The sequence below is a fragment of the Haematobia irritans genome, chromosome 4, assembly GCF_050003625.1.
Source record: "Haematobia irritans isolate KBUSLIRL chromosome 4, ASM5000362v1, whole genome shotgun sequence".
Classification (NCBI taxonomy): domain Eukaryota; kingdom Metazoa; phylum Arthropoda; class Insecta; order Diptera; family Muscidae; genus Haematobia; species Haematobia irritans.
Window position 1 is genome coordinate 121,018,093 of NC_134400.1, and position 13,714 is coordinate 121,031,806.

Here is a 13,714-nt window from a genome sequence, read left to right on the forward strand (position 1 = left end):
TTCTTAAACATTTAATACATGTACTGAAAAAAAAGCTTTCCCAGTTTCAAAGTTTTTAATTATTATTTTTTATTTAACTTTAAATTATTTTGGTATTGATCGCGAAGGCAAAAAAGTAAGGAATTACACTAACTATACACACTTAAGGTGCAATTCACTTTTGACAAAATTTTCTATAGAAAAAACAAGTAAGTAAAGTCTAAAGTCGGGCGGGGCCGACGATATTATACCCTTCACCATTATGTAAACCAAAATTTTTGTTACCATCTCAACTCCTTCAAATTTGTTGGGAGTTATTATCAAGGTTTATATTCCCACATACACTGTTAGAAAAATATGTTTTTCATATGTTCCGATATAAACAAAATGTGTTTCGGGCACAATTTTTAAACACAATATATTTAAGTGCAAACATGTAATGTTCCTACACTAACACCAAATGTTTGGGACATCTATATTAATATGTTAGAATATATTATGTTTGGGGCATGAATGTTTCATAAAAATCATATGTGTGAATGCAAACATATATAAATTTACAAATTTCAACTAAACATACATATGTTGTGATATTTTATTCAAAGCGACAGAGAGAGTATAGAGAAAGAAATAGAGATGGAAACCGGGAGAGTTGACGAAATATATCAACATAACACAGCGAAAGAATCAAAAGAGAACAATTTCTGTGAAACCGCTTGTATGTTGTTTCGGAAAACTGTTTTATGGCAAGGCCAAAAATTTGATATGCTTAAGTCTAAATATTATTTAATTTGAATAAAGAGAATAGACATTCGGAACCAAGAGAATAGATATTTGAAAAACAAATAGCATATGTTTTCGCCTTGAGAGCAGCATTTTATGTATGTGTGGACATGTGTTTTGTTTATCATTTTGGCATTATGGGCACAATTTTTTTCTTGGTTCGTTAAAAGAAATCAGGGGTCTTCAAAAAAATAACGAAAGGGCACTATACTCTTTTTAGAGTTGGGACAGTAAAATGAAATAAGGAGGAAATAGTGAAAAATTACACAGTAAAATGTATAAAACAAAGTTCCTCTTTATTAATAAGTAGTCCAGGAGGAGTTGACGGACACCTTCGAATATAAAAAATGGTCCTCGGTTCGATTCTTCGTGCAGGCGAAAGGTAAAATTTAAAAAAATTATAAAAGTGAATAATTTCTTCAACATTATTTGTATTACAGAAAAAGGTGCCAAGAACTAAAATATTTCGTGGAAGTGAAAATTACGAGTATGTTAGGCAATGAGCACAATCGTCTTTGGGAAAAATTCTTCCAAGCATATAATATTTTTGGGCTCAAAATGCTTCCAAACATATAATATGTTCACATAAAACAAACATATTAATGTTTCGGCAGTATGCAATAATATATGTGCTTCCTGCAAAATATGTTTGGAACATATGTTAAAGAAGCGATTTTTTTGAGGGTGTACAAATATTTATATCCGAAACGATTTGGAGACAATTTTTTGTACTTGTACAAAATCGCTAGAATTATAATTTAATTTAAATCGGCTAACACCGTGGGATGAAACACGATGTTAGTAAAAAAATATGGGAAATATAAAGCTAGAGCAATTTTGATGCAAAAGAGCATTTATGATTTATCGGGCGATACATACACTGTTAGAAAAATATGTTTTTCATATGTTCCGATATAAACAAAATGTGTTTCAGGCACAATTTTTAAACACAATATATTTAAGTGCAAACATGTAATGTTCCTAAACTAACACAAAATGTTTGGGACACATATGTTAATATGTTAGAATATATTATGTTTGGGGCATGAATGTTTCATAAAAATAATATGTGTGAATGTAAACATATATAAATTTACAAATTTCGAGTAAACATATATATGTTGTGATACTTTATTCAGAGAGCGACAGAGAGAGAGTTAGTATAGAGAAAGAAATACCGCTTGTATGTTGTTTCGGAAAACTGTTTTATAATAAGACCAAAAATTTGGTATGCTTAAGTCTAAATATTATTTAATTGGAATAGTAGAATGAGTATTCGGAATAAAGAGAATAGACATTCGGAACCTAGAGAATATTTAGACATTTGGAAAAAAACAGCATATTTGTATTATAGAAAAAGATGCGAAGAACTCAAAAATTTCGTGGAAGTGAAAATTATGTGAGGGAATGAACATAATCTTCTTTGGGGAATTCGTCCAAGCATATACTATTTTTGGACTCAAAATGCTTCCAAACATATAATATGCTCACATAAAACAAACATATTAATGTTTCGGCGGTATCCAATAATATATGTGCTTCCTGCAAAATATATTTGGAACATATGTTAGAGAAGCGATTTTTTTTGAGGGTGTATGTATTCGAGATATAGGACAATTTGAGTACTAACAGGTTGGCTGATAAGTCCCCGGTCTGACACATAGATGGCTTCGCTAGTATTAAATGCATATTATTTTTATATAGTACCAACCTTCAAATGATTCGTGTCAAAATTTGACGTCTGTAAGTCAATTAGTTTGTGAGATAGAGCGTCTTTTGTGAAGCAAATTTTGTTATTGTGAAAAAAAAAATAGAAAAAAAGAATTTCGTGTTTTGATAAAATACTGTTTTCTGAAGGGAAAAAATACGGTGGAAGCAAAAACTTGACTTGATAATAAGTTTCCGGACTCTATCCCAGGGAAATCAACAATAATTGATTGGTATGCAAAATTCAAGCGTGGTGAAATGAGCACGGAGGACGGTGAACGCAGTGGACGCCCGAAAGAGGTGGTTGCCGACGAAAACATCAAAAAAATCCACAAAATGATTTTGAATGACCGTAAAATGAAGTTGATCGAGATAGCAGAGGCTTTAAAGATATCAAAGGAACGTGTTGGTCATATCATTCATCAATATTTGGATATGCGGAAGCTCTGTGCCGCGCGAGCTCACATTTGACCAAAAACAACAACGTGTTGATGATTCTGAGCGGTGTTAACTCGTAATACACCCGAGTTTTTCCGTCGATATGTGACAATGGATGAAACATGGCTCCATCACTACACTCCTGAGTCCAATCGACAGTCGGCTGAGTGGACAGCGACCGGTGAACCGTCTCCGAAGCGTGGAAAGACTCAAAAGTCCGCTGGCAAAGTAATGGCCTCTGTTTTTTGGGATGCACATGGAATAATTTTTATCGATTATCTTGAGAAGGGAAAAACCATCAATAGTGACTATTATATGGCGTTATTGGAGCGTTTGAAGGTCGAAATCGCGGCAAAACGGTCCCATATGAAGAAGAAAAAAGTGTTGATCCACCAAGACAACACACCGTGCCACAAGTCATTGAGAACGATGGCAAAAATTCATGAATTGGGCTTCGAATTGCTTCTCCACCCACCGTATTCTCCAGATCTGGCCCCCAGCGACTTTTTCTTGTTCTCAGACCTCAAAAGGATGCTCGCAGGGAAAAAATTTGGCTGCAATGAATAGGTGATCGCCGAAACTGAGGCTTATTTTGAGGCAAAACCGAAGGAGTACTACCAAAATGGTATCAAAAAATTGGAAGGTCGTTATAATCGTTGTATCGCTCTTGAAGGGAACTATGTTGGATAATAAAAACGAATTTTAAAAAATTGTGTTTTTCTTTTGTTAGACCGGGGACTTATCAGCCAACCTATTATTCTTCTGTGCTATCACACAAAAAAATCAATCATTGATTTAATTAACTTAATGTTTCTATCTTGATTAAAAAGTTAATAGTATCAATTAATTTATTAATTGAAAAAATTTTCAACCTCAATCAACTTTTTAATTGGAAATATTTTGGTTATAATTTTTTCTGTGTACGCAAAACTCGCGTTTAGTTTACAATGAAGAAATATATTCATTGTATCTTATTGTCTTTAATGGCTTAAAACAATATTCCCATATCATACATAGGAAATGATACCTCATAATTAATAAGTGAAGTGAAGTAATCTCGTCTGACACGTGATATAAGGACGTATTATTGTTCAATACATGACCAGCCTAGGTGTTTGAAATTTTAATGATGCCAAAAGGGTTGTTTGTGTATAATTGATATTTGAATAATTAAAATTTTCATAACTCAAAATTTAATAACCTCACAGTGCCACTGATATTAAAATTGTCAATGAATTTGGACATATGTATAAGCCTTTCGAAATTCCTAATAGGGCAAACAGTTGGAAAATTTGATTTGTTGTGACAGTTTCGTCTACTAATCTTAGCAACGATGGCAGATGTGCGACTGGATACGAAATCTTTGTTTAGAACCCATTTTGCATGTTGGAAATTATTGGGTATGAGCCCACCCAAACGTCTACGAGCGATTTATTGGCTTTATTCATTGATTATCAATATCATGGTTACCGTGGGCTATCCTTTGCATCTCATTTTGGGACTTTTTGTAAGTTCCTCGCTCTATGAGGTTATCCAGAATTTGGCCATCACCTTAACATGTACCGTGTGTGCCATGAAAACATTTGCTATTTGGTGGAGATTCAAGGATGTTGATGTCATGTTCGATATTGTGAAACGCCAAGATGAGCGTATACGACCCGGAAAAGAATTCGATTACATGAAGACCAAAGTTCATCCTCCCATACGTGCCCTTCTAATTCTATTCTATATTCTATGTAGTAGTGTAGCTGCATTTGCTGAAATTTCTCTTATCTTCAATGGTCTTCGGGGATCATGGTTACTCATGTATCAGGCCTATTTCCCTTTTGAACCCTTCGAATCGAAACGCAATTATGCCATTGCCCATATATATCAATTCATTGGACTCGTATATATTGTCCTGCAGAATTTGGTAAATGACACCTTTGCCGGAGCTCATTTATCACTACTGGGCGGTCAAGTGCATTTATTGAGTATGCGAGTGGCGAAAATTGGATATGATCCCACTAAGACGTTAGAGGAAAATAATGAAGATCTATTGGAGTGTATACGTGATCACTTGGATTTATTAGAGTAAGTTTGAATGTGATTTATGATAGATTATAATATATTCATATGTCTATAGGGGGGCTGATATGTAATGCAACAAAGTAAAGTATTTAATTTATTTAAATTTTATTATTTAAAACCAAAAACAACAAGTATATACAGCAGTAAGTTCGGCCAGGCCGAATCTTATGTACCCTCCACCATGGATTACGTAGAAACTTCTACGAAAGACTGTCGTCTACAATCGAATTAGTACTTGGGTTGTGTTATCTTAAAACTTCTTAACATCGTTTTCTAAATTGTGAGTTAGTCCATACGTGGTAGAGACCCAGAATTGAAATATGGGGGTCGCTTATATGGGGGCTATATACAAAAATGAACTTGATATGGACCAATTTTTGTGTGATTGGAGATCGATTTATCTGAGGGCTATATATAACTATAGACCGATATGGACCTACACTGAAAAAAAAGCATACTCGGTTCCAAAGATTTTGTCTTTACTTTAAAAATTTTGGTATTGATTCCGAGCCAAAGAAGCGGAGAATACAAGTAAGGATACTTTTAAGACACAATTCTCTTTTAAATTTAGGTTTTGTGTACTTGCTTATAGGAAGCAAATTTTAATTTTTCGCTTTCTCAGCTTTTTTACTTCATATATATCAAAGTCCTTTAAAAACGAGTTAACGGCAACTTTATTTTCCAAATTAGGATTCGACTTCCAGTAGAAATTATGCTATGTTTGAAGTAAAAGACTTCTTTAAAATAAAGTTTTGAAAAACATGTCCTATATTTGATCGATTTTTTGCTTTGTAGTCAAGATGCAAAAAGACAACAAATTTAAAGACAATTTCATTAAATTTAAAGAATTTTTCTGAATTATTAAAGTCAAGTTGACCTTAGCCTATAAATTTTTTCTTTCATGTTAAGATACCCATTTTTAAGTCAAATCACTTAATTATAAGGACAATACGACTTCATTGAAAAGTTTATCGACTTTTGGACAAGGAAAATAACTTTATTTTAGAGAAATGCGGCTTCTATGCTAAGCAAAATTTGTATTCGTATTTTAAAGACATGAAATCTTTGACCTCACGACAATATTTATTTCAGTGTAGTTAGGCATGGTTGTTAACGACCATATACTAGCACAATGTACCAAATTTCAACTGACTCGGATGAAATTTGCTCCTCCAAGAGGCTCCAAAACCAAATCGCGGGATCGGTTTATATGGGGGCTATATATGATTATGGACTGATATGGACCACTTTTGGCATGGTTGTTAAATATCACATACGATTGCGACCAATTTTTGCATGGGTGTTTGAGGCCATATATTAACACCACGTACCAAATTTCAACCGAATCGGATGAATTTTGCTCTTCCAAGGGGATCCGGAGGTTAAATCTGGTGATCGGTTTATATGGATCTATATATAATTCCGGACCGATGTGGACCATTTTTTGCATGGTCAGTAGAGACCATATACTAAAAGCATGTACCAAATTTCAGCCGGATCGGATGAAATTTGCTTCTCTTTGAGACTCCGCAAGCCAAATCTGGGATCGGTTTATATGGGGGCTATATATAATTATGGATCGATGTGGACCAATTTTTGCATAGTTGTTAGAGATCATATACTTACACCATGTACCAAATTTCAGCCGGATCGGATGAAATTTGCTTCTCTTAGAGGCTCCGCAAGACAAATCGGGGGATCGGTTTATATGGGAGTTATATATAATTATGGACTGATGTGGACCAATTTTTGCATGGTTGTTAGAGATCATATGTTGACACCATGTACCAAATTTCAGCCGGATCGGATGAAATTTGCTTCTCTTGGATTCCCCGCAAGCCAAATTTGGAGGTCCGTTTATATGGGGGCTATACGTAAAAGTGGACCGATATGGCCCATTTGCAATACCATCCGACCTACATCAATAACAACTACTTGTGTCAAGTTTCAAGTCGATAGCTTATTTCGTTCGGAAGTTAGCGTGATTTCAACAGACGGACGGACGGACATGCTCAGATCGACTCAGAATTTCACCACGACCCAGAATATATATATATATACTTTATGGGGTCTTAGAGCAATATTTCGATGTGTTACAAACGAAATGACAAAGTTAATATAATATATAATCCTATGGTGGAGGGTATAAAAAATATAAATACATAAAATTTTAGAATCAGTTTAGATTTGTTCGAATTTATTGGTCCATTTCCGGCGAAGACCCGTTTTCAGATTATCGACACTTTGGTGTTTTCACTGCCAATCTTACTCTCAAAAATTTAGGGAGCCAAAATTTTCTAATGAAAAAAAAAATGTTGCCAATATTTTCTATAGAAATAAAATTTTGAAAAAATTTCTATAGAAATAAAATTTTGACAAAATTTTCTATAGAAATAAAATTTTTACAAAATTTTCTATAGAAATAAAATTTTTACAAAATTTTCTCTAGAAATAAAATTTAAACAAAATTTTCTATAGAAATAAAAATGTTGCCAATATTTTCTATAGAAATAAAATTTTGAAAAAATTTCTATAGAAATAAAATTTTGACAAAGTTTTCTATAGAAATAAAATTTAAACAAAATTTTCTATAGAAATAAAATTTAGAGAAAATTTCCTATAGAAATAAAATTTTGACAAAATTTTCTATAGAAATAAAATTTTAACAAAATTTTCTATAGAAATAAAATTTTAACAAAATTTTCTATAGAAATAAAATGTTGACAAAATTTTCTATAGATATAAAATTTTGACAAAATTTTATATAGAAATAAAATTTTAACAAAATTTTCTATAGAAATATAATTTAGACAACATTTTCTATAGAAATAAAATTTTGAAAAAATTTCTATAGAAATAAAATTTTGACAAAGTTTTCTATAGAAATAAAAGTTTTACAAAATTCTCTATAGAAAAAAAATTTGTACAAAATTTTCTATAGAAATAAAATTTAAACAAAATTTTCTATAGAAATAAAATTTAGAGAAAATTTTCTATAGAAATAAAATTTTGACAAAACGTTCTATAGTAATAAAATTTTGACAACATTTTCCATAGAAATAAAATTTTGAAAAATTTTTCCATAGAAATATAATTTTCTCAAAATTTTTTTATAGAAATATAATTTTCGCAAAATTTTCTATAGAAATAAAATTTTGACAAACAATTCTATAGAAATAAAATTTTGTGGGCAATCTAAGGTTTAATTTTTCAGCGGACCTCATTGACCAGTAAAACCGATCACCACAAAGACTGAAGGTCAAAAATCCAACGAATTGATATTCGGAAATTTTTGTGGCCATTGTGCGTAGAAATGAAGAGAGAAACATCCTTTTTATTGGGTGGCATATTCTGAGTGCAATGGTGCTGAGTCACCGTGGTACAATAGTTAGCATACTCGCCTTGCATACACAAGGTCGTGGGTTCGATTCCTGCTTCGACCGAACACCAAAAAGTTTTTCAGCGGTGGATTATCTCACCTCAGTAATGCTGGTGACATTTTTGAGGGTTTCAAAGCTTCTCTAAGTGGTTTCACTGCAATGTGGAACGCCGTTCGGACTCTGCTATAAAAAGGAGGTCCCTTGTCATTGAGCTTAACATGGAATCGGGCAGCACTCAGTGATAAGAGAGAACTTCACCAATGTGGTATCACAATGGACTGAATAGTCTAAGTGAGCCTTATACATCAGGTGGCAGCCCGATGTATAAGGCTCAACCTAACCTAACCTAACCTAATGGTCCTGTTGGAATGTGTTCCTGGTCTGCGGCCGAAATGTTGGTCTGCCCATGTACCCTATATAATTCGAAATTTATTTTGATTCCACGGACGATTAAGCGACCAACGGTCGTTAAGGCGGACCACATCATTACTATTGGCGGCGCTGGAGTTTTGTTGGCCACGAGACGGAGTAAATTTTCTGATGGCAAGTAAACTCGACCCTTTTGTTTGTTCACAGAAGAATTAACTACCTCGTGCGTGAACTAGATTGTATTCCAAATGTTCATTTTTGCAGTTTTAACTACCACTTCCGAAATGCATCCTTCTCGTAAAGCAAAAATGAAATAAAAGTTAAGAAAAAATCTTCCCATCTTTTTCACATTCTTACTATTTTTGAGAAGTGTACGAAATATGTTTTTTGATTTAGTTAGCATTGAACTTATTTGTATGTCATTGGAATTTTACTAGCATTTTTTTGAGACATACTTGGAATAACGGAAAATGCATTGAGCTGGGGAAAATTTCTTTAAAAATTATAAAAATAAACTAAAACAAAATATTTTTTTTTGCAATCGATATAAGTAAATTTTAGCATTAGTTTTACAACTAACTATTTCGCCGATTTTTTGACGCGATTCAACACTGCTGGTATCACGGTAACAAGTAAAACATTTATTCACATTTAAATGCTGCAGGGGTATAACGATAGCCATTTGTAGTTCTTCACTCAAATATAAAGTAAAGTGTATCACGCTTGAATTCCATCCCGATCAACTATATTTCTGAATGAAATAGATCAAAAATATCTCAGAGCTGTCAGACGAGCGGTTTGGAAATGATAGCAATCGGAAGATGGTTGCAATACATATCAGTCACCTTGTATACCAACTGAACCTGAAACAAAGCTTAATTGTCTAACAAAAAAATAAATAAATAATTTTTCTTTATTCAGATATCGTCGCAAAGTCGAGGATGTCATTTCCCTCTACATGTTTTTTCAAATTCTTTTCTCCAGCATGAATATGTGTGTTGTCCTGGTTTTCATCATACTCTTCGTCAAGGATCCCTTTACAATGGCCTATTATTTCTCCTATTTTATTGGCATGATATCGGAGATATTGCCCAGTTGTTACTATGGTACCATTTTGGAAGATGAATTTCAGCAACTTGCATATGCTTTGTTCACCTGTAATTGGCCCAATCAAAATTTGGAATTTAAGAAAAATCTTCGAATATTTGCCGAACAAGCATCACGTCGTGTCTATGTTACCGCATGGTTGTTTCGTATCAATAATAATTCTTTCCTTACCGCATGTAAAAATTCTTACTCAATTTTTGCTCTAATTATGAATATGAAATAATTGTATTTTCTTTTTTTTTTAATATAACTTACATATATGATTTACACGCTTAAAAATAATGCTTTCCTCTCAAACGGAAATATTTGGACCAACGAACATCGTTTAGAATTTTCTTTCCGAAGGAAAAAATGTTTGTTTGGAAGTAAACTACACTGAAAAATATATTTATGTGATATTAAATATTACGGAACCTAAATTTTAGGATGCGCAATTTACAAAATATTAAGGAAAAATTTCATTATATGTTAATAATGAAATTTTAATTGAAATAATCTTTATAGTCTTTGCATTACATTCTTTTTCATTAAATTTAGAACGCAAATTTTGGAAATTTGCGTCTCTTACTTAAAGCCAAATTCCTTTGAACTATGGTAATATTTTTTTTTTTTAATAAAGAAACAAATTTTTGATTTAAGAAATCGTCCTTAAATAAACTGAAATGTTGAATCTTGAGATTTAAGGTAAAAACGCTTCAAATATATGCTAAGACTTATTTTGAGGATTTAGCATCTTTGATTTAAAGTTATTTTGGAATTAAGAAAAAAATTTTTAATTTGAAGTATCCGTTATAATATGGATTTTTAAACTGGCATTCGTTTGTACTACGTGAATAGCTTTATTAATATACACTCAACAAAAAGTTTACTTGGATCCAAAGATTTTGACTTTCTCTTAAGGATTTTGGTATTGATTCCGAACCATAGATTCGGCTTCTTTAAAATAAAGACATCTTTTACTGGCTTTAAATCTAGGATCAATAATATTAAAATTGGATACAGATCTCATTCATCGAATTTTTATTCTCTTTTTGCGATGTATTTTAATAAAGGTATTCATGTACAAACAAATTCCAGTTTCAAAATTCAAATTATGCCAGATACTTCAAAGTAAAAATAGTTTTCTTAATTCTAAGAAAAAAACTTTAAACCAAATATGCAAATCCTTAAAATAAGTCTTAGCCTATATTTGAAGCGTTCTAACCTTAAATTTAAAAATTCAATATGTCAGTTGAGATAAAGACGATTTCTTTAAATTAAAAATGTTTTTATTTACTTTAAAGAAAATTCGCCTTACTTCAATGATCTACAACTTTAACAGATGGAAGCAAAATTTGTGCCCTCAATTTAATGAACAACATTTTTGAAGCAAAGATTATAAACTTTCTTTTAATTAAAATGTCATTATTTTAAAGAATTTTGTCCTTAACACTGCGTTAATCGCGAGTCTTAAAATTTAAGTTGCATAATCTTCCACATTAGGTCAATATTTTTTTCTGTGTAAAGAGAATGAAAATTCGATAAATAAGATCTGTATCCTAATTTTAATTTTATTCATCCTGGATTTAAGACAGGTAGATCGTTAAAAATTGTCTTGTTTTTTAAAGAAACCTCATCTTTGGCTCGGAATCAATAACAAAATCCTTAAGGGAAGTTCAAAATCTTTCGATCAAAGTAAACTTTTTTATACCCTCCACCATAGGATGGGGGTATATTAACTTTGTCATTCCGTTTGTAACACATCGAAATATTGCTCTAAGACCCAATAAAGTATATATATTCTGGGTCGTGGTGAAATTCTGAGTCGATCTGAGCATGTCCGTCCGTCCGTCCGTCTGTTGAAATCACGCTAACTTCCGAACGAAACAAGCTATCGACTTGAAACTTGGCACAATTAGTTGTTATTGATGTAGGTCGGATGGTATTGAAAATGGGTCATATCGGTCCACTTTTACGTATAGCCCCCAGATGAACGGACCCCCAAATTTGGCTTGCGATTGCTCTAAGAGAAGCAAATTTCATCCGATCCGGTTGAAATTTGGTACATGGTGTTAGTATATGGTCTCAAACAACCGTGCAAAAATTGGTCCATATTGGTCCATAATTACATATAGCCCCCATATAAACCGATCCCCCGATTTGGCTTGCGGAGCCTCTAAGAGAAGCAAATTTCATCTTATCCGGCTGAAATTTGGTACATGGTGTTAGTATATGGTCTCCAACAACCGTGCAAAAATTGGTCCATATTGGTCCATAATTACATATAGCCCCCATATAAACCGATCCCCCGATTTGGCTTGCGGAGCCTCTAAGAGAAGCAAATTTCATCCGATCCGGCTGAAATTTGGTACATGGTGTTGGTATATGTTCTCTAATGACCATGCAAAAATTGTTCCACATCGGCCCATAATTATATATAGGACCCATATATACCGATCCCCAGATTTGACCTCCGGAGCCTCTTAGAGGAGCAAAAGTCATCCGATCCGATTGAAATTTGGTCCGTGGTGTAAGTATATTGTCTCTAATTTGTATTTTAAGGACATGAAATCTTTGGCCTTACGACAATATTTTTTTTCAGTTTGGGTGTGAAAATTATTTCTTTCAGGCTAAATAAAGTTTCTTTGGTATTAAGATGGCAACGGTTATAAATAAATAACGATTTGATTGCCTTTCGTTGGTCTAAAAATTTCATTTCGGAGGAAAGAATTATTTACCTATATCGCTATAGCCATCAACACATTAACAACGCACGCAGTCATTCTAGCAAATCTATTTATATACCAGTGTTTAATGCACATACAAGAGCATTTGATAAAACTTCGTTTAATGAAAACAACGTTTTCTAAACGTTTTATTTTTTCGAATCGATCTGATTAATCTGATTACGGAACCTAAATTTTAGGATGCGTAATTTACAAAATATTAAGGACAAATTTCATTATAATAATGAAATTTTAATTGAAATAATCTTTATAATCTTTGCATTACATTCTTTTTTATTAAATTTAGAACACAAATTTTGGAAATTTGCATCCCTTAGTTAAAGCCAAATTCCTTTGAACTATGGCAATATTTTTTTTTTTAACAAAGAAACAAATTTTTGATTTAAGAAATCGTCCTTAAATAAACTGAAATGTTGAATCTTGAGATTTAAGATAAAAACGCTTTAAATATATGCTAAGATTTATTTTGAGGATTTAGCATCATTGCACAGTGGTCGGTGCTATATGGAGGTAGCGGCCAAAAATACTTCCAGTATAGCTATCATCGTGAAACTTCGGTCACGGCTTTATAATTATGTCAGGACTATTTACTGATAAAATGGGATTGATTGATGACGTGTTGGTATAGCCCCCCCCATATAGACCGATCTCTCGATTTTACTTATTGGGCTTCTAGAAACTGTATTTTCTATACGATTTGGCTGAAAATTTAAATCTAAAGGTATATTAGGACCAAAAGTAGGTGTGCTAAAAATGGTGTGTATCGGTCCATGTTTTGGTATAGCCCCGATCTCCCAATTTTACTTCTTGAGCTTCTAGGAACCATAGTTTCTATCCGATTTCCCTGAAATTGGAAATCTAGAGGTATTTTAGGACCGCAAATAGCACTAGCCAACAGTCGTTTTGTGATTTGTTTCTAGCATATTTTTTCTTATTGATTTTGACCTACGAAACACGAAAATGAGTTTTAAAAAATTTTCTGTCGATTGGTTTTAGAGATACAATTTTTTAATTTTTTTTTAAATTTTTGGAGGTACACCTACAATTTTGAGCATATCTTTCGTTTTCTTTGACCTTTTTGATCCTAATACTACTCAAATTAAAGAAAATTGAGCCGTCTACAACTCATTCTCAGAAAATTTTCAAATCGGGTAA

At 32.5% G+C, this 13,714-nt stretch overlaps 2 protein-coding genes across 19 annotated transcripts in view; one reads left to right on the forward strand and one right to left on the reverse strand.

Moving 5' to 3' along the window:
• The window catches only part of Lasp (LIM and SH3 domain protein Lasp), a 279,211-nt gene that overhangs the window by 96,208 nt on the left and 169,289 nt on the right, over positions 1 to 13,714 (reverse strand). The window lies entirely within an intron of this gene.
• Positions 4,241 to 10,056, forward strand: LOC142233355 (odorant receptor 59a-like). Its single transcript, XM_075304251.1, has 2 exons — positions 4,241 to 4,980; positions 9,648 to 10,056. The coding sequence occupies exons 1-2, from the start codon at positions 4,241 to 4,243 to the stop codon at positions 10,054 to 10,056; spliced, it is 1,149 nt and encodes a 382-aa protein (XP_075160366.1).